The 21,714-nt window shown below is 42.2% G+C and overlaps 1 protein-coding gene across 2 annotated transcripts; it reads right to left on the bottom strand.

Annotated features, from left to right (window-relative positions):
• Positions 1-10,510: 10,510 nt before the first annotated feature.
• dolpp1 (dolichyldiphosphatase 1) lies at positions 10,511-21,663 on the bottom strand. 2 transcript variants are annotated; one of them, XM_071351781.1, is made up of 8 exons: positions 21,107-21,663; positions 17,510-17,610; positions 15,510-15,594; positions 14,201-14,300; positions 13,989-14,087; positions 13,654-13,782; positions 13,364-13,453; positions 10,511-13,244 (listed from the first exon to the last, which is right to left on the bottom strand). In XM_071351781.1, the coding sequence occupies exons 1-8, from the start codon at positions 21,270-21,272 to the stop codon at positions 13,208-13,210; spliced, it is 807 nt and encodes a 268-aa protein (XP_071207882.1). In that variant the 5' UTR covers positions 21,273-21,663; the 3' UTR covers positions 10,511-13,207. The 2 variants fall into 2 exon arrangements, with proteins under 2 accessions (XP_071207882.1, XP_071207883.1); XM_071351782.1 differs by lacking the exon at positions 10,511-13,244 and having other exon boundaries at positions 13,364-13,509.
• Between the last annotated feature and the right edge of the window lie 51 nt (positions 21,664-21,714).

Here is a 21,714-nt window from a genome sequence, read left to right as displayed (position 1 = left end):
TCTAATAATTGTGCCAACAGTTGTTGCCTTCTCACCAAGCTGCTTGGCTATTGTCCTGTAGCCCATCCCAGCCTTGTACAGGTCTACAATTTATCCCTGATGTCCTTACACAGCTCTCTGGTCTTGGCCATTGTGGAGAGGTTGGAGTCTGTTTGATTGAGTGTGTGGACAGGTGTCTTTTATACAGGTAACGAGTTCAAACAGGTGCAGTTAATACAGGTAATGAGTGGAGAACAGGAGGGCTTCTTAAAGAAAAACTAACAGGTCTGTGAGAGCCGGAATTCTTACTGGTTGGTAGGTGATCAAATACTTATGTCATGCAATAAAATGCAAATTAATTACTTAAAAATCATACAATGTGATTTTCTGGATTTTTGTTTTAGATTCCGTCTCTCACAGTTGAAGTGTACCTATGATAAAAATGACAGACCTCTACATGCTTTGTAAGTAGGAAAACCTGCAAAATCGGCAGTGTATCAAATACTTGTTCTCCCCACTGTATATGTATTGTATCAAATGGTAGGTTACAGTAGCCTGCAATTGTAACATAACAGTTTAACTTTAGTCCGTCCCCTCGCGCGAACCAGGGACCCTCTGCACACATCAACAACAGTCACCCACGAAGCATTGTTACCCATCGCTCCACAAAGGCCGCGGCCCTTGCAGAGCAAGGGGAACCACTACTTCAAGGTCTCAGAGCAAGTGACGTCACCGATTGAAAGGCTATTAGCGCACACCACCGCTAACTAGCTAGCCATTTCACATCCGTTACACAATAGCATATAAATTACTAGCTTACTTGATGGCCAATATATGCAAATGTAACCTATCATTCTCCACTTTCAATGTAATTTTCATTGTGGACTTTTGACCACAGCACAAGCACACGAGGGAGTAACTTCCATTCCAAATTTCTACTCACGCAGTGCTCCAAACCCCAGAACTGTGCATGAGTAAAACTCTTCACTAGATACTGTTAAGAAAAGTCTACATTAGATTTTACTTTAAACCACCTCTGAGAGAAACGCCTAAAGTCGTTTTCCAATGCTTTGTTCCCGTTCTATCAGTTCTAGTGCTTTAATATGTTTTATGGAAACAGAGTGTCTCCATAATGACCAATCTAAATAGCCTACCTGCAACTTGTAAAAAGTTGTCACAACGTGCATTCTCAGCTCCAGCACTCTCTCAACCAGTGCTCTCAACACACACACATGCACAAATCTTGTTGCTGTGATTGCACACTGTGGTATTTCACCCAATAGATATGGAAGTTTATCAAAATTGGATTTGTTTTCGAATTCTTTGTGGGTCTGTGTAATCTAATATGGTCATACATTTGGCAGGAGGTTAGGAAGTGCAGCTGCTGTAGGCCCTCCTTGGTTAGGGACAGAAGCAGCAGATCATCAGCAATTAGTAGACATTTGACTTCAGATTTCAGTAGGATGAGGTCAGGTGCTGCAGACTGTTCTAGTGCCCTCGCTAATTCGTTGATATATATGTTGAAGAGGGAGGGGCTTAAGCTGCATCCCTGTCTCACCTCACGGCCCTGTAGAAATAAATGTGTGGTTTTTGCCAGTTTTAACCGCACACTTGTTGTTTGTGTACATGGATTTTAGAATGTCATATGTTTTTTCCCCAACACCACTTTCCATCAATTTGTATAGCAGACCCTCATGCCACATTGAGTCAAAAGTTTTTTTGAAGTCAACAAAGCATGAGATGACTTTGCCTTTGTTTTGGTTTGTTTGTTTGTCATTAGGGTGTGCAGGGTGAATACATCGTCTGTCGTATGGTAATTTTGTAAAAAGCCAATTTGACATTTGCTCAGTACATTGTTTTCACTGAGGAAATGTACAAGTCTGCTGTTAATGCAGAGAATTTTCCCAAGGTTGCTGTTGATGCACATTCCACGGTAGTTATTGGGGTCAAATTTGTCTCCACTTTTGTGGATTTGGGTTATCAGTCCTTGGTTCCAAATATTGGGGAAGATGCCAGAGCTGAGGATGATGTTAAAGAGTTTAAGTATAGCTAATTGGAATTTGTGGTCTGTATATTTTAGCATTTCATATAGGATACCATCAACAGCACAGGCCTTTTTGTGTTGGAGGGTTTGTATTTTGTCCTGTAGTTCATTCAATGTAATTGGAGAATGCAGTCAGTTCTGGTAGTCTTCAATAGCTGATTCTAAGATTTGTAACTGATCATGTATGTTTTTGCTGTTTGTGCTTTGTTATAGAGCCAAAATCATTGGAAAAGTAGTTCATCCACATCTCCATTTTGGATAGATAACTCTGTGTTGTTTGTTTGGTGTTCCAATTTTCCCAGAAGTGGTTAAATTCTATGGATTCTTCAATTACATTGAGCTGATTTCTGAAATGCTGTTCCTTATTTTTCCGTAGTGTATTTCTGTATTGTTTTAGTGATTCACCATAGTGAAGGCGTAGGCTCAGGTTTTCTGGGTCTCTATGTTTTTGGTTGGATAGGTCTCTCAATTTTTTTCTTAGGTTTTTGCATTCTTCATCAAACCATTTGTCATTGTTGTTAATTGTCTTAGGTTATCTGCTTGAATTTTTTTTATTTGATAGGTCAAATATACCGTTAAGGCTTTCTACTGCCAAGTTTACATCTTCACTATTACAGTGAAATGTTTTGTCCAGGAAGTTGTCTAAAAGGGATTGAATTTGTTGTTGCCAAATAGTTTTTTGGTAGACTTCTACAGTCCTTTCTATAGCATTTCTTTATATTGTGCAGTTCCTTTGGCTTTGATGCCTCATGATTGAGCATAGCTCTGCTCAGGTAGACTGTAATTTTGCTGTGATCTGATAGGGGTGTCAGTGGGCTGAATGAACGCTCTGAGAGACTCTGGGTTGAGGTCTGTGATAAAGTAATCTACAGTACGGCTGCCAAGCGATGAGCTGTAGGTGTAACTACCATAGGAGTCTCCTTTAAGCTTTCCATTGACTATGTACAGACCCAGCATGTGACAGAGCTGCAGGAGTTGTGACCAATTGGTTGTTTTGTCATAGTTGTGTCTAGGGGGGTATATTTGGGAGGGAATACTGTCACCTCCAGGTTGGTGTTTGTCCCTCTGTGTGCCGAGAGTGTCAGGTTCTCTTCCAGTTCTGGCATTTAGGTCGCCAAAGACTAGTACATGTCCCTGGGCCTGGAATTGGTTGATCGCCCCCTCTAGGATGGAGAAGCTGTTATCGTTAAAGTATGGGTATTATATAGGGGGTATAGGTAGCACAAATTAGGACATTTTCTCAGTTGAGATCATTTACTTATTAATTTCTAGCCAGATGTAAATTGTTCCTGTTTTGACAAATGTAATACCGGGTTAGGTCTGTTCTATACCAAATTAGCACACCACCTGAGCATACCCCCCCTGAGCAGTGGTGTCTAAAATACTTCAGTAAAGTACAGTTACCCCCAAAAACTTTGGGGTAACTGTACTTTTCATATTTGACAACTTTTGTTTTTACTCTAAAGAAAATAATGTACTTTTTACTGCATTTCCCCTGACATCCAAAAGTACTTGTTACATTTCGAAAGCTTAGCAGGATAGAAAAATTGTCAAATTCACACACTTATCAAGAGAACATCCCTGGTCATCTCTACAGAGTCTGAGCTGGAGGACTCACTAAATACAAGTGCATTGTTTGTAAATTATGTCAGAGTTGGATTGTACACCTGGATATCAGATTTGTATTTTTGTGTCGTCTGGTTTGGAATGTGAAATTATAAATACTTTTACTTTGTAATTTAACTAGGCAAGTCAGTGAAGAACAAATTCTTATTTTACAAGGATGGCCTACCCTGGTCAAACCCTCTCCTAACACGGACGACGCTGGGGCAATTGTGCACCGCCCTATGGGACTCCCGATCACGGCCGGTTGTGATATAGCCTAGGATCGAACCAGGGTCTGTCGTGACGCCTCTAGCACTGAGATGCAGTGCCTGAGACTGCTGCGCCACTCGGGAGCCCCAAGTGTATATAACTATTACATATACTTTTGATAATTAAAGTACAGTTGAAGTCGGAAGTTTACATACACCTTAGCCAAATACATTTAAACTCAGTTTTTCACAATTCCTGACATTTAAACCTAGTAAAAGAATTCCCTGTCTTAGGTCACTTAGGATCACCACTTTATTTTAAGAATGTGAAATGTCAGAAAAATAGTAGAGAATGATTTATTTCTTTCATCACATTCCCAGTGGGTCAGAAGTTTACATAGACTCAATTAGTATTTGGTAGCATTGCCTTTATATTGTTTAACTTGAGTCAATCGTTTCGGGTAGCCTTCCACAAGCTTCCCACAATGAGTCAGGTTTGTAGGCCTCCTAACTCGCACAAGCTTTTTCAGTTCTGCCCACACATTTTCTATGGGATTGAGGTCAGTGCTTTGTGATGCCCACTCCAATACCTTTGACTTTGTTGTCCTTAAGCCATTTTGCCACAACTTTGAAAGTATGCTTGGGGGTCATTGTCCATTTGGAAGACCCATTTGCGACCAAGCTTTAACTTCCTGACTGATGTCTTGAGATGTTGCTTCAATATATCCACATAATTTTGCTTCCTCACTTCTATTTGGTGAAGTGCCCCAGTCCCTCCTGCAGCAAAGCACCCCCACAACATGATGCTGCCACCCCCGTGCTTCACGGTTGGGATGGTGTTCTTCGGCTTGCAAGCCATCCCCCTTTTTCCTCCAAATATAACGATGGTCATTATGACCAAACAGTTCTATTTTTGTTTCATCAGACCAGAGGACATTTCTCCAAAAAGTGCAATCTTTGTCCCCATTTAAAAAAAATATTTCACCAGGTAGGCTAGTTGAGAACAAGTTCTCATTTACAACTGCGACCTGGCCAAGATAAAGCAAAGTAGTTCGACACATACAACAACACAGATGTGCAGTTGCAAACCGTAGTCAGGCTTTTTTATGGTGGTTTTGGAGCAGTGGCTTATTCCTTGCTGAGCGGCCTTTCAGGTTATGTCGATATAGGACTCGTTTTACTGTGGATATACTTTTGTACCTGTTTCCTCCAGCATCTTCACAAGGTCCTTTGCTGTTGTTTAGGGATTCATTTGCACTTTTCGCACAAAAGTATGTTCATCTCTAGGAGACAGAACACGTCACCTTCCTGAGTGGTATGACAGCTGCATGGTCCCATGGTGTTTATACTTGCGTACTACTGTTTGTACAGATGAACGTGGTATCTTCAGGCGTTTGGAAATTGCTCCCAAGGATGAACCAGACTTGTGTAGGTCTACAATTGTTTTTCTGAGGTCTTGGCTGATTTCTTTTGATTTTCCCATGATGTCAAGCAAAGAGACACTGAGTTTGAAGGTAAGCCTTGAAATACATCCACAGGTACACCTCCAATTGACTCAAATGATGTCAATTAGCCTATCAGAAGCTTCTAAACCCAGGACACAATTTTCTGGAATTTTTCAAGCTGTTTATTAAAAGGCACAGTCAACTTTGTGTATGTAAACTTCTGACCCACTGGATTTGTGATACCATGAATTATAAGTGAAATAATCTGTCTGTAAACATTTGTTGGAAAAATTACTTGTATCATGCACAAAGTAGATGTCCGAACCAACTTGCCAAAACTATAGTTTGTTAACAAGAAATTTGTGGAGTTTTAATGACTCCAACCTAAGTGTATGTAAACTTCCGACTTCAACTGTATATTTAAAACCAAATACTTTTACTTAAGTTTTTACTGGGTGACTTTCACTTTTACTTGAGTCATTTTCTATTATGGTATCTTTACTTTTACTCAAGTATGACAATTGGGTACTTTTTCCACCACTGCCCCTGAGTCTCTTCCCTGTTTTACACCTGGTAGTTTGGTGGATGGGACTACCAGCTCTCTGTAACCTAGAGGGCAACCAATGGGTCCGTCTCCTCTATACCATGTTTCTTGTAGGATGACAATGTCTGTATTTCCAATTTCTTTGATGAAGTCTGGGTTCCTGCTCTTTAGGCCAAAGGCAGATGACCTCAGACCTTGTATATTCCAGGATGAGATAGTAAAAGCTTTGTGTTCCATTGTGTCTAGTGTTGTTTTCGTGTGGTTTAGGCCCGCACCATTACAGTAGGTGTGAGCAGAGCATGTTGAGCATCTGATACATACCTCTTAGGTCGTAGGATGGGGGGGTGCATTAGTGGGGGTTGGGCCTGTGGCTCTGCTCATGGCCTGGGCATATGTGTGGCTGGTCCTTGCTGCAGGGCGGGGGGCATGGGGTGGCAGAAGGGGCATAGGTCTGATCTGGGGGGCCTATATATGGTGTGGCCAGCGTTTGTTTGGGGTGGTCTCAGCTGGTTGGGGTGTGGCTTGTGAAGCTACGGTCTGGGTACAGGTCCTCTTGGCGTGGGTTCTCACGGTGGAGGTCCTTCGGGAGGGGGTCTCGCTGGTCTGGGCGGGGTGTCTGTTGCTTCTGTGTGAGGTTCCGGGTGTTGCGGTTGAGGGTGATGTCCTTCAGGGTCCTGGCAAAAGTTGGGATTGCAGCCTTGTAGAGGTGGACCTGGTCGTAAAGACTGTTCAAGTCCAGGGTGGAATGGTGGGCCAGGTAGACATTAGGTTTTGAGGCACAGTCCCGAGAAATGCTTGCGTTCACCCGCTGTGTGGTGGCAAGGTGAATGTCTTTTCGTGGTAGCAGGGTGGAGATAACTGCTTGTGTGTTGGGGAAAGTGAAAGAATCTTTTTTAATCACTCCCTTGAGTGCTGTGGCCACCCTTTCTTGCTGTGCCCTCAGGTTGTTTGTGCCTTTGTGAATTATAAATGTGGCTGGGGGACCCTAGTCTGTCCTCTGACATCTCCAAGGCATGCCTAGTGTTTGTCCTCTGACATCTCCAGGGCATGCCTAGTGTTTGTCCTCTGACATCTCCAGGGCATGCCTAGTGTTTGGGCACCAGGGTTTAGCCACTTTGTGTTTGGGAAAAAGTTTATTCTCTTGAATGTATTTGCCATTTGAATCAATGAGGAGCACAATTTCTGGCTTTTGTGTGTCCTCAGTGGATGTGTGGAGGTTGTCAAGAGAGCAATGAGGGGAGCTGAGAAGGGGGCAGTTAGGAGGGGGTGGGGTCTGTTGGGTTGGTGGGTCCTGTGTTGTCTGTCCCATTGTGGTGTTGATGTTCTGGTCCGGGTCTGAGGTGGGCTGTTTTGCTGGCTACTCTGGGGGAGTGTCCTGCTCTCTGTCACACCTCAGCTTTCTCACCCCCTCCTTCACTGCTGTTATCTGTCCCATGTGTTCCTCTTCCTCCACTGTTGTTATCTGTTCCATGTGTTCCTCTTCCTCCACCTTCAGTGCTGTTATCTGTCCCATGTGTTCCTCTTCCTCCACGTTCACTGCTGTTATCTGTCCCATGTGTTCCTCTTCCTCCACCTTCAGTGCTGTTATCTGTCCCATGTGTTCCTCTTCCTCCACCTTCAGTGCTGTTATCTATGCCATGTCTTCCTCTCTCTCCTCAAATTCTCTCACCTCAGTTTGGAGTGCAGCCAGCCGTCCATCTCCACCTTCCGGGTCTTGTTGTTGGGGGGGGGGGGGGGGGGTTGTTGTTGTGCTGGTCTGTTCTGTCTGGATTGTTTAGACTAGCTCTCTTAGATCCACCATTTCCCTCTCCAGCTCTGTGAAATTATCCCTCACTGTTGGAGGAGCAGTGCAGTTGTGGGACCTGGGTATGTTCAGTGCTTGGGAGGGGGTGACTATCCTCGTCTGCAGGACAGTTTTGAAGAGGTGTGATCAGACTGACTCAGGACGGGGGAGTTGTCACAGAGAGAGAGCTTTTCCTGCTGTGCTCTCTCTCTGCTCCCGTAAAAGTCCTGCTGGCACTGCTAGAGGATGCCTGGCACCATTACTGTCCCAGACTTGTATATGTTGACAGAGGTTGTTTAGATTTCCTCAATGTCTAGTATTCTGAGTTTCCACACTGGGCCAGTACCCGCTCTTGACATAGGGGTAGTGTGCTCTTATAGCACTGTGCCATGCCAGGGAATGGTTTGTGTGGAAAATTAAGTTGCTTATGTTCCCTTCTTTGTAGCAGTCCGCAAATAGTTTCTCAGGATTGTCCTTGAGCTTCTTTTTGTACTTATTCCATGTGTAACGGATGTGAAATGGCTAGCTAGTTAGCGGGTACGCGCTAGTAGCGTTTCAATCAGTTACGTCACTTGCTCTGAGACTTAAGTAGGGTTTCCCCTTGCTCTGCAAGGGCCGCGGCTTTTGTGGAGCGATGGGTAACGACGCTTCGTGGGTGACTGTTGTTGATGTGTGCAGAGGGTCCCTGGTTCGCGCCCGTGTCGGGGCGAGGGGACGACGTAAAGTTATACTGTTACATTGGTGCCGTGACCCGGATCACTGGTTGCTGCGGAAAAGGAGGAGGTTGAAAGGGGGGTGAGTGTAACGGATGTGAAATGGCTAGCTAGTTAGCGGGTACGCGCTAGTAGCGTTTCAATCAGTTACGTCACTTGCTCTGAGACTTAAGTAGGGTTTCCCCTTGCTCTGCAAGGGCCGCGGCTTTTGTGGAGCGATGGGTAACGACGCTTCGTGGGTGACTGTTGTTGATGTGTGCAGAGGGTCCCTGGTTCGCGCCCGTGTCGGGGCGAGGGGACGACGTAAAGTTATACTGTTACACATGCAGTGTTATTTTTAATATCCAAGGGGTACTGTACTGTGATGACATCTGCACAGGGATACACCATGACACAGGGGGCTTTAAAAGCATCTGCATTTGGGTGTGGGAGGTTGGCAGCAGTTTCACATTGTTAGGCTCAAGAGTTCACACATCTCATTTCACACTTCAGTGCCAATTGAAGTTGCAGCCAGGTCTGTTCTGTCCTAGCAGCTTGGTAGCTTAGTTGCCTTACTTACTAAGCTTAATATAAAACAAAATTACCTGGAGATAAGGCTTTTACTTTTTGGCTTCAGAAGTAAGTTCAGACTGAACATTACTCACTCAGTTCTTCTGTTGGATGGTATTTCCAGGTTTCCGCTGTGTTTCTTCTGCAGGTTTTGGTTTGTAAAAAAAAAAAATCGTGATAGTAAGAATCCATTCAGGTAATTTTGTCCAAAAATCAAAGTTTTAAGTATGGCATTTTTTAGGTTTTACTGTAGAGGATAGTTTCCTGTATAAGTCATTGTGATTTTTTGTTGTTGAAGTTTATCTCCTGAAAAACTCAGGAGCCAATGAGCTCTCTCTCATTCACTCAGTAACAGCCTGGTCATTGCCTGATAGTCAGCAGCAAGTCACAGTGAAATATATATCTATATTTTTAAAGGAAAATGTCATGGTGGCAGTGGTACATTTTCGAAAGTAGCCCAAAAACCTGCCTCCCGCGACCAATACATTTTCACCCACGACATCGTTTTCAAAGTAGCCCAATTTGCAAGAAAACCACAAACATGGCAACACTGAAGCCCTCTATAGATGGGTTAGCGGACGTCGTCACGAAAACGATGTGCGCGCTTCCATGGGGCAGAAGTCAACAAGTTGTTATGATTCTGGATGGCCAAATTGCTTGGAAGAATAACCCTTAAGAAAAAAGATTGCATTCAGAGTATAACTGCAGTACACAAAAAATACTATGTCCAAAATAACACTTTTTTATTTTTATTACTGCAGTACTTTTGCAGTGTAACTGCAGTTACAGTGCAGTCTACCTAAAGTTCAACTGCAGTACACTGCAGTTATTCTGCATCCAAAATACCAGGCAACTGCAGTTACTGTACTTTTATCTTTTTTTGTAAGGGAAGAAAGTACCATGTGGGGTATAGTAAGTGTCTCGTTTCAGGTTGTTCTTGATACCATGTCTTGTTTTGAGGTGTTTTGACTGATTTCATGTCAATAGGGCAAACATTTCTAGCTAGCTAACCAACAACTGTAACGACATATTGGACACAAGTGGTCAATATGCAAATGTATGTTTTAAATAAACATTTGAGATTAAATATAGCTTACATGTTTATAAATTATGTAAGCCAATCCTGTCTGTTTAGACCCATAGTTGTACATGCATTGGTTTTGTTGCTAAACAACCAAGCAGTCTATATAAACCACAGCCCTCTGCAAACACACCTTCTCTGATGTTGTTTTCAAGGCAGTACTTATTTAAAGTAGGTAAGAATATCATGTTACCATTGGTGTATGGAACGGAGAGTTAGGATGACATCACCCTGTCCCCTTAATAATCCTGCCTCCTGAATCCAAGTGTTTGACATGGGGGAGGGAACCAGAAACTATGATCAAACTTTGTCAATGTAAAAGCAACAGTAATTTTTCATACTTGTTATCATACAGTAATTTGATCGGGTTTCATCCAAATATCATGACTGACACTTCATGACCTTAAAAATATGTCCAACATTTTTGTTCAATAGTCCCAAAATATGACATCTATAAAATACATAATGATGCTTATCTGGACCTCTGTCTATTTCCATACCATGGACCACTTTTTGTTGATTATTCACTGAAGAATTAGAGGGAAAAGAAGCCTACAATTGTACATAAACACGTAATTTCTTTATTCAGCCCGATATGGGTTACACTAGATGAAAAAAAAAAGATAATCTAAGAGAACTACTTCCCTTTATGGAGTTAATGACATTTCCAAATCAGCTTTTGACCCTCACCAGACCGCTTCAAACATCAGTTGTTGCATTTACGAGAAGAACACAGCATAATCAAATGCTACGATTGACCTGAGGTTTCCTTTTCAAAACAAACAAAAAAAACTTTTTTCCCTCAGCAGTCATCTCATTTGTTTTTCCACCAAAATATATGGAATGTTTTGGAAAGGTAGGTGAAAAGAATGTTTGGAAAGACAAGTGGCAATCCACCATTTCATGTTCTCTCGAACTGCAACAAAAATGGAAAAAAAGAAAACAAAAACAAATCCTAGGTTTCTGCTCCTGGGGTGTCAGACATGCAGGGAGAAAGGGGTTGAGAAAACACTCCTTTGCTCACTATGTTAGTAAGAGGCGCAGAAAAACAACACTTCCCCTTGTGTTGTGGTGCTTATTTCTCTGCTTCTCTATCATCTCCAACAAACAGAAATCCAGAACTCGTTGCTGTACAGCAGGTAAACTAGCCCTAGCTTGTACAGTATGTGAGCGCTTAAACGCCTGTAAGTCAATTTTGGAAACGAATACATAAGGTTGGCAGTCATACAGAGACAGGAAAGAGGTGTCAGAGGGGTCTTTCTCCCCCACCTTTTTCTTACATTTTCAGAGTTCAAATGTGTTTATATTACGTTTTACACAAAAAAATTTTGCTTCTGCAATATAAAAAATAACTAATTTCATGCTGTTTTAACATCAGCCAATATTTGTTACTTGACAGAGCCCTCTTTCTTGGCTTTTGTGAAAATCTTTTTCTTACAGTACATGGTTACCATCTGCGCATGTGCTTTTACAGTTAAAATATAAACTCAGCAAAAAAAAGAAATGTCCCCTTTTCAGGACCCTGTCTTTCAAAGATAATTTGTAAAAATCCAAATAACTTCACAGATCTTCATTGTAAAGGGTTTAAACACTGTTTCCCATGCTTGTTCAATGAACCACAAACAATTAATGAACATGCACCTGTGGAACGGTCGTTAAGACACTAACAGCTTACAGACGGTAGGCAATTAAGGTCACAGTTATGGAAACTTAGGACACTAAAGAGGCCTTTCTACTGACACCAAAAGAAAGATGCCCAGGGTTCCTGCTCATCTGCATGAATGTGCCTTGGGCATGCTGCAAGGAGGCATGAGGACTGCAGATGTGGCCGGGGCAATAAATTGCAATGTCCGTACTGTGAGACGCCTATGACAGCGCTACAGGGAGACAGGACGGACAGCTCATCGTCCTCGCAGTGGCAGACCACGTGTAACAACACCTGCACAGGATCGGTACCACCGAACATCACACCTGCGGGGCAGGTACAGGATGGCAACAACAACTGCCCGAGTTACACCAGGAACGCACAATCCCTCCATCAGTGCTCAGACTGTCCGCAATAGGCTGAGAGAGGCTGGACTGAGGGCTTGTAGGCCTGTTGTAAGGCAGGTCCTCACCAGACACCACCGGCAACAACGTCGCCTATGGGCACAAACCCACCGTCGCTGGACCAGACAGGACTGGCAAAAAGTGCTCTTCACTGACGAGTCGCGGTTTTGTCTCCCAGGGGTGATGGTCAGATTCTCGTTTATCGTCGAAGGAATGAGCGTTACACCGAGGCCTGTACTCTGGAGCGGGATTGATTTGGAGGTGGAGGGTCCGTCATGGTCTGGGGCGGTGTGTCACAGCATCATCGGACTGAGCTTGTTGTCATTGCAGGCAATCTCAACGCTGTGCTTTACAGGGAAGACATCCTCCTCCCTCATGTGGTACCCTTCCTGCGGGCTCATCCTGACATGACCCTCCAGCATGACAATGCCACCAGCCATACTGCTCGTTCTGTGCGTGATTTCCTGCAAGACAGGAATGTCAGTATTCTGCCATGGCCAGTGAAGAGCCCGGATCTCAATCCCATTGAGCATGTCTGGGACCTGTTGGATCGGAGAGTGAGGGCTAGGACCGTCCCCCCCAGAAATGGCCGGGAACATGCAGGTGCCTTGGTGGAAGAGTGGGGTAACATCTCACAGCAAGAACTGGCAAATCTGGTGCAGTCCATGAGGAGGAAATGCACTGCAGTACTTAATGCAGCTGGTGGCCACATCAAATAGTGACTGTTAGTTTTGATTTTGACCCCCCCCCCCCCCTTTGTTCAGGGACACATTATTCCATTTCTGTTAGTCACATGTCTGTGGAACTTGTTCAGTTTATGTCTCAGTTGTTGAATCTCGTTATGTTCATACAAATATTTACACGTGTTACGTTTTCTGAAAATAAACGCAGTTGACAGTGAGAGGATGTTTCTTTTTTTGCTGAGTTTATATTAATTTATCATTAAATAGTATACCTCTTGCACGGTCTTGCATGCATTGGGGGAGCATTTCGGCAAGCTATACAAGAAGGAGAAGCATGTGGACGGATTTGCTAAGGCTGTGGAATCCGGGCCGAGTCCAGACACTCTTTTGGTCCACCTGTAAATGGATGGCCTTTTTACCATTTCAACCAGGTCAGTCCAGAAGATGATTGATTCTCCAGTGTGTTTTTTAATGAGTGTGTGTGTGTGTTCCTTTACTCAGTTTCTCCAAGGAACTGCTGAGATTACTGAAGCTTTGTTCCAAGCTTCCGTTGTCTGTTTCTGGAGGATAAGCAGACATTCAAACCATTACTACACATGTAAACATGATTAAAAACATCAACTCTATTTGGAGTCACACAGATTCCCACCTAATGTGGTTATTAAAATATGTCCCTTACCTCGCCTCTGACCTGGTCACTGTGTACTCGAACCAAAGGATGTTGGGGATCAGGCTCGTGTCCCGCACCAGAAAGAACTCTGATATCGGCCTGTCAGCAGTCAAGGATGGCGAGAGAGGTGGGACAAAATAAAAAATGGAGACACACTGAGAAAGGGAAAAGTACACAACAGATAATCAAGATGAACACATCAGTAGCTACAGTATACGCTGCCCAAATCTGTGCCAGGCTCTGATGGTTCACTTCTTGCTAAGCCTGTGTGCCCCCTGAGAGGTGTCCCTGTTCTTTACCATGCTGCTATCTTGGGGAATAGCGGTGTCAGCACCTCCTGTGTGAAGAAGAACCAGACTACTCCTATGGTGCTACCGGCCACTCCCCCATAGAAGACCTGACTCCAAGTGTGGTACAACAGGTACACCCTGCGAAAAAGGTACATTGAGCATTTTTTAAATAAAAATTGTGCAATTCTTGTATTTTGATAATTACGGTACAGTTATTAACAGCTAAATGGTTAAGAGTTGGGACCAAATTGACAAATGTGTCATGGTCTAAAAATACATAAAAATCTAGATAAATTAGACTTAGACTATTTTTTTACACTGGGTCTCTCCCTCCCCTCCCTCACCTGCTGTATGACACTGATAAGGCCACGCCCAACAAGGTGATGGACAGTATGTGTCTCCACAGCAGCTCCACACACCGAGCGTTGTTCGTTTGATGCATTCTAGACACAGGGGGCAAAGTGCGTCAGCCGACATCAAATGTTATGTATGGTTACAATGCATAATTATTATTATTATTTAAATAAATGTAGTCTGGGAGAGAATGGTAAGTCACCTCAAATAAAGGAAAAGAAAGAAGTAAACAACAAAAAACCAGATGAACTGGGAATGACTGGAGGGCATCCCATACTCTGTTGTCAGGGTTGTGTGCGCTCCTGGGAAAAGATACAGAAGAACAGGGTTTAACCACACGCTATAACAATCACAAATAGAACAGGGTTTAACCACATGCTATGACATTAATAACAAATATTTATGGGCATTTTTGTCCATCAAAAGCTGAAATTAGTCAAACTCGTGACGGTTAATGTCAGAGATGCCTACGTTAGAAATGCCTTCAACAAGCTGCCACCCATAGTATTGTTGTTTTGTGTATATATTGTATATTTTAACACTATCATATTAAGTGTTTTGCTAGTTTGGGATTTTACCATTTGATAATTATATGATTGATGTGAAGATTATAAATTGGTGTACAATTCGGTCTATGACTGAAAGAAACTAATAAAACCTACAACGTTAAATCGACTGACAACTGAGAATGCTCCCCGTTCTCTCCACTGTGACCCATACAAAAGCGATTGGCTCATTTGTTTTTGACTAATACAAAATCTGTGTCTGGCTGCATCCTGGAAGCATGAACTTAGTAATGCTGTGTACCATTTCTGCATTCTGTCTTGCCTACAGTATGAACTTATGTTACCATTGTTGGGTTCTGAGAATATGAAATATACTTATTCATGTTACTGAGAGAGTGCTGAGGTTTAGAGGGTCTACACCAGAAGTTAATGGTTATAGGAGGAAGGTATATAGTGTGTGCAACTCAGCTTGAAATGTGTTGAGTGCAGGGAAGCGATTACATGTGGCAGGCATTGATAAGGGGAGAGAGCCATGGATTAGTGATGGGGGGGGGGGGGGGTTGAGGTCAAGTCACCTTAAGGGAGAAAGAAGTTTATGGCTCGTATCACACTAGTGAGGAGACTCAGTCTATGAGGAACGGTTAAATATCAGTGCGTGTGAAATGTTTTTGTCTAATGCAGCTGTATTGACCCTCTGGGCAGAATAAACTTGTTTAAGCTTTCATAGTGTGTTTTACTCTGAGAATTAACACAATACACCTACTGTATATTTGATGCACAGACAGACACTGTATTGGCATTATTTGTATGTGTACAGTGCATTCAGAAAGTTCAGACCCCTCAACTTTTTCCACATTTTGTAACGTTACAGCCTTATTCGATTTTTCTTTTTAATAAGGCTGTAAAGTAACACATGTGGAAAAAGTCGAGGGGTCTGAATACTTTCCGAATGTACTGTATGAATGTACTGGGTCACTATAGTAAGTGAATTGTCGCTTTCCTCACCTTCACATGGGCGGGGCTCCCGTAGAATATGCTTCAGCAGCCAATTCACACCTTCGTTCAGGACGAGCCCCCCGAAGGAAGAGATCTAGGGATGAGGAATGGGAAAAGGATTATGTGTGATCATATGCCTTAGTCCACCATGTGTATGAATACAGCTTTTAGATATTTTCTTACAGAAATGTAACTTGCAACATCAGCCTATTCTTTACTATTAATGGGCAATAGACCAATGATAATCTCATCTATATGACCTTGCACAAGCATTTCTTTATGTACAGTGCCTTGCAAAAGTATTCACCCCCCTTGCCATTTTTCCTATTTTGTTGCATTACAACCTGTAATTTGAATGGGTTTTTACTTGGATTTCATGTAATTGACAAACACAAAATAGCCCAAATTGGTGAAGTGAAATTTTAAAAATAACTTGTTTAAAAAAATGTAAATTAAAAAAATATATATGGAAAACTGGTGCATGCATATGTATTCACCCCCTTTGTTATGAAGCCTCTAAATAAGATCTGGTGCAAACAATTACCTTCAGAAGTCACATAATTAGTTAAAGTCCACCTGTGTGCAATCTAAGTGTCACATGATCTGAGTATATATACACACACCTGTTCTGAAAGTCCCCAGAGTCTGCCACACCACTAAGCAAGGGACACCACCTAGCACCACCTACCACTATGAAGACCAAGGAACTCTCCAAACAGGTCAGGGACAACGTTTTGGAGAAGTACGGATCAGGGTTGGGTTATAAAAAAAATCAGAAACTGAACATCCCACGGAGCACCATGAAATCCATTTTTTTTAAATGGAAAGAATATGGCACCACAACAAACCTGCCAAGAGAGGGCCGCCCACGAAATCTCACAGACCAGGCAAGGAGGGCATGAATCAGAGGCAACAAAGAGACCAAAGATAACGCTGAAGGAGCTGCAAAGCGCCACAGCGGAGATCGGAGGTCAGGGACAACGTTAGGACCACTTTAAGCCGTACACTCCACAGAGCTGGGCTTTACGGAAGAGTGGCCAGAAAAAAATAAGCAAACACATTTGGTGTTCTCCAAAAGGAATGTGGGAGACTCCCCAAACATATGGAAGAATGTACTCTGGTCAGATGAGACTAAAATTGAGCTTTTTGGCCATCAAGGAAGACGCTATGTCTGGCGCAAACTCAACACCTCTCATCACCCCGAGAACACCATCTCCACAGTGATGCATGGTGGTGGCAGCAGCATCATGCTGTGGGGATGTTTTTCCATCGGCAGGGACTGGGAAACTGGTCAGAATTGAACAAATGATGGATGGCGCTAAATACAGGGAAATTCTTGAGGGAAACCTGTTTCAGTCTTCCAGAGATTCGAGACTGGGACGGAGGTTCACCTTCCAGCAGGACAATGACCCTAAGCATACTGCTAAAGCAACACTCGAGTGGTTTAAGGGGAAACATTTAAATGTCTTGGAATGGCCTAGTCAAAGCCCAGACCTCAATCCAATTGAGAATCTGTGGTATGACTTAAAGATTGTTGTACACCAGCATAACCCATCCAACCTGAAGGAGCTGGAGCAGTTTTGCCTTAAAGAATGGACAAAAATCCCAGTGGCTAGATGTGCCAAGCTTATAGAGACATGCCCCAAGAGACTTGCAGCTGTAATTGCTGCAAAAGGTGGCTCTACAACGTATTGACTTTGGGGGGGGGTTGATTAGTTATGCACGCTCAAGTTCCGTTTTTTTGTCTTATTTCTTGTTTGTTTCACAATAAAAAATATTTTGCATCTTCAAAGTGGTAGGCATGTTGTGTAAATCAAATGATATTATAATTCCAGGTTGTAAGGCAACAAAATAGGAAAAATGCCAAGGGGTATGAACACTTTCGCAAGCCACTGTATGGCTTAGCGTGTGTCATGTGTCAGTGTGACACGTGTCCTGTCCTCATTTAGTGATCCAGCAGGGAGTTGGGTAACCCCGTATGGGGCAAGGATCAGGGTTACATTACTTACCGTGTGCAGTTCACGCTTGAACACTACGAGGGTGACAAAGCCTATGAGGATCGCTATGGGCAGCAGGCTGGTGTAGGCCAACACTTGTCCAGTCAGATCACCTTTGAGAACAACCAACAAGAAATTCTTAAACACAAACCCCTCGCAGGAAAATGTGAACATTCATTGGAACTTCCATCAGGGCAGTGCCTTCAGGAAAGTATTCAGATTTCTTGACTTTTTCCGAATTTTGTTACGTTACAGCCTTAATCTACACACAATACCCCAGACATTTTTGCTAACTTAGAAAAATAACACTTAAATATCACATTTACAGAAATATTCAGACCCTTTACTCAGTACTTTGTTGAAGCACCATTAGCAGCAATTACTGCCTTGACTCTTCTTGGATATAATGCTACAAACTTGGCACATAGGAGCAAGCTTTGCGGGTACTATTTAATGAAGCTGCCAGTTGAGGCCTTGTGAGGTACCCGTTTCTCAAACAAGACATTAATGTATTTGTCTCTTTCTATTCTGGTTAGAGACAGTTTACGCTGTTCTGTGAAGGGAGTAGTACACAGTGTTGTACAAGATCTTCAGTTTCTTGGCAATTTCTCGATTGGAATAGCCTTCTCAGATCAAGAATAAACTGACGAGTTTCAGAAGATAGTTAATTGTTTCTGGCCATTTTGAGCCTGTAATCAAAACCACAAATGCTGATGCTCCAGATACTCAACAAGTCTAAAGAAGGACAGTTTTATTGTTCTATAAATCAGGACAAGTTTTCAGCTGTGCTAACATAATTGCAAAAGGGTTTTCTAATGATCAATTAGCCTTTTAAAACGATAAACTTGGATTAGCTAACACAACGTGCTATTGGAACACAGGAAAAAAATAAAACCGTTTCCAGCTACAATAGTTATTTACAACATTAACAATGTCTACACTGTATTTCTGATCAACTCGATTTTATTTTAAAATGGACAAAAACAACTTGCTTTTCTTTCAAAAACAAGGCCATTTCTAAGTGGCCCCAAACTTTTGAACGGTAGTGTATATGGATGAATTATAAAGCCACGTACATTTAACAGTTAGGCTATTGATTATAGACCTAATTAAGTTGTGGTTTGCGCTCTCAATTTTCTTAGACAATTAGGGTAAGCCCTATTTGCACGGGACTAGTATTACTAGAGAACGTTGGTTATGTAATTATTACCCCAGAATGACTTATTCCAGAGGATGATTCGGACAGGATTCGTTTTTTCCAAACTGCCCCCTGTAGGTATTTTTTTCCCTTCCAAATAAATTGACCATTATGACCGATGCCTGGAGTTTTTTTTCCCATAGGCGGGAATAAGTCCAGGCGATAACAGCGCTACACTGATAACTAGAGCTTGGTTCCCACAATTCTAAACCATCTTTGGTATAGTGTCGCCATAATATTTGAATTGAGCAAGTATGATCATAATCATTAGGATTTTTTAGCGATCCGTAGTAGACATCCTAAATGCCCCCCAGCCTTCAGATGTGAGCTAAACAGTGCACTTGAGATGTGTTTTAAGGCTTTATGCGAAAGTGAATGTATATTTTCTAAACGTTTAGGCCAGTTGTACGCTGCTTGGCAATATATTAACAGCAAGGCTTATATTAAATAGGCACAATATTTTTTACTTATGGATTTGTCAATATATAATTCATACGAACAAAACATTTTAACAAAATAATTCACTGTGAAAGTTGATACATGTAGGCTATGCGCAGCACTTCATTAAATGTATCGAATCAGTTATTGTTTTCTTGCTCAAACCATGATTAACACCTGTCAAACTCAGACATTTCTCTCAAAACACATGGATGTCGATTCGCACGCGACTAGAGTTATTAGAGGACCTTGGAGTTCGCCAAAAAACAGGTTATTCTGGCTGGAATTGTTACTCTGCACAAATTACTGACATGGCAGATTCGGACGGGACTCAAATTATAGATGTGTTTTGTGCTTGTGCACATAATTACATTCATTACCCGACCACCCCCAGTAAAACGAATCCCTTCCGAATAGGGTTTAAGGCAATGGCTGTTTCATTGTCTCTGCTGCTCTCAATATGCAGGTTAATTTTGCTATTATGCACATGGCAACATAGTGAAAGGCGCCAATTCTACGGCGCACCCTAGATTGTTTCAGTACAGTGGACAGCGACCATATCCAACGCGGGAGAAAACGCATTTGTTCTAAAAAATCATATTTGATTTATTAGTGTTGCACCATTATCTTTACATAATATAACCATATACAATCAGTATCACATGTCTTCGAGTGATTGTGCCATCCGCAATGGATTAGTCTACTGAGACATACGCGAATCAGACAGGTAGGTGTTTTGTTCATCATGGAAAAAAATAAAATGCGACTGCTCAACTAAAGAAATCTCAGTCAACCAACAGCCTTTCGACCAAACAATCGGCGAGTAGACTAAATGGGGTATGTTTTTGGGCAACCTGACCAAATTCACATAGAAATGTGTTATCTGTCTTTCTCATTGAAAGCAAGTCTAAGATACAGTAGATATGTTCTATTTGAGCCATTTCTATGCTTCCTGTTTTGTACTCCAACTTCAAAGAGCTGAAAATACAATATTTTCGTCAATGGAAAATATATTTCCCAGCGGTTTAGATGGAACAATGATTCAATGTACTTGCTTGTTTTGTCACAAACTGAAATTAGGCAAACTATTAACATTTTTGCAACCAGGAAATGCTGGAGCGATTTCTGCGTAGCACATCTTCACGGTTGGTGGAAAATTCTGTGCTATATTAAACAGTACCAAACCTGTAACTCTCCAGTAATGGATACTAAAAATACATAGTAAACTCAGTCTCAGGTGTTAGAATCTGTAGTTAGCATCAAGCAGAAGTTAGTATCAATGTGATAACTGATTATTGAGTTAATATTCAAACACCATAAAGGTAGTTAGCTAAATTGTATGATGAGATACTTTTTTAATCGTTACCCACGTTCCATTAAAATGGGTGATGGTTGGTGTACTGGGTAGTTGGCAAGTTGGCAAGTTATCTAAACCAGCTAACTAGTTAACGTGAAGATGTTCGTAAAATGTATTACACATCAATTTGCGTGATAAATGTAACACGAACCACAAAAGTTTAGTCAATGTTTGAGGCTTGGAAGGCATAACGTTAGCTGGCCAACTACACTACACAGCTACCTTCGCTAGCTACCTTACGGTCTCACAATCAAAACGAGTTGGCTATACTGGGCCAGTAGTCAAGTAGCAAACAAAGATATATTCTAACGAATACATTTCATTATGGGCATGGGTTGTATATGACCATTTTTAAAATGCAACACTTCAATGTAGCAATGAAAGCTCGAGCTAGTTAGCTTGTCATTGTGGTCAACTGCGCATGCGGAACTGTCACACAATTTGGCAGTTCATGTTCGGAGCTGTGTATACGCTTTTTCCAGGTCTCACTATTTGGCAGTTCCCGTCGGTCGTGCCCAGTCAATTGCAAATCATCCCAAGATCTCTTTTAGATTACCAAAGCGTCAAGCATCTATCAGACGAATGTAAGCGAATAATAACGCTTAAATACACTTACCAGCAGGGAACTCTATGTGGGTTAGCGATATCGACCGCCATCGAAATGGTACCGAGCACTGTTCTTCCGACGCCATTTTTCCCGGACACCGGTGACGAATCAGAATGTAATACGTAAATCCGTCCAACCAATAGGATACACGGTCCCTTCCATGAAAATCATCCATTCACAAGAGTAGATCCCATGAAAAAAATATGTATGGCTAATCAGAATGAGTTTTTCCCCAGAAAGGAGCTTTATTACAGACATAAATACTCCTCCGTTTCATCAGCTGTCCAGGTGGCTGGTCTCAGATGATCCAGCAGGTGAAGAAGCCAGATGTGGAGGTCCTGGGCTGGCGTGCTTTAGACTTGGTCTGCGGTTGGACATACTGCACAATTATCTAAAACGACATTGGAGGCAATTATGGTAGAGAAATTAACATTAAATTATTTGGCAACAGCTCCGTTGGCCATTCTTGCAGTCAGCATGCCAATTGCAGGCTTCCTCAAAACTTGAGACATCTGCACATTTTTGAGTGGCCTTTTATTAATCCCCAACCCAATGTGCACCTGTGTAATGATCATGCTGTTTAATCAGCCTCTTGTCAGGTGGATGAATTATCTTAG

Source organism: Salvelinus alpinus, chromosome 18 (genome assembly GCF_045679555.1).
Source record: "Salvelinus alpinus chromosome 18, SLU_Salpinus.1, whole genome shotgun sequence".
Taxonomy (NCBI): Eukaryota; Metazoa; Chordata; class Actinopteri; order Salmoniformes; family Salmonidae; genus Salvelinus; species Salvelinus alpinus.
Note: the sequence above shows the minus strand (reverse complement) of the source record. Positions and strands in the feature narration are given on the sequence as shown.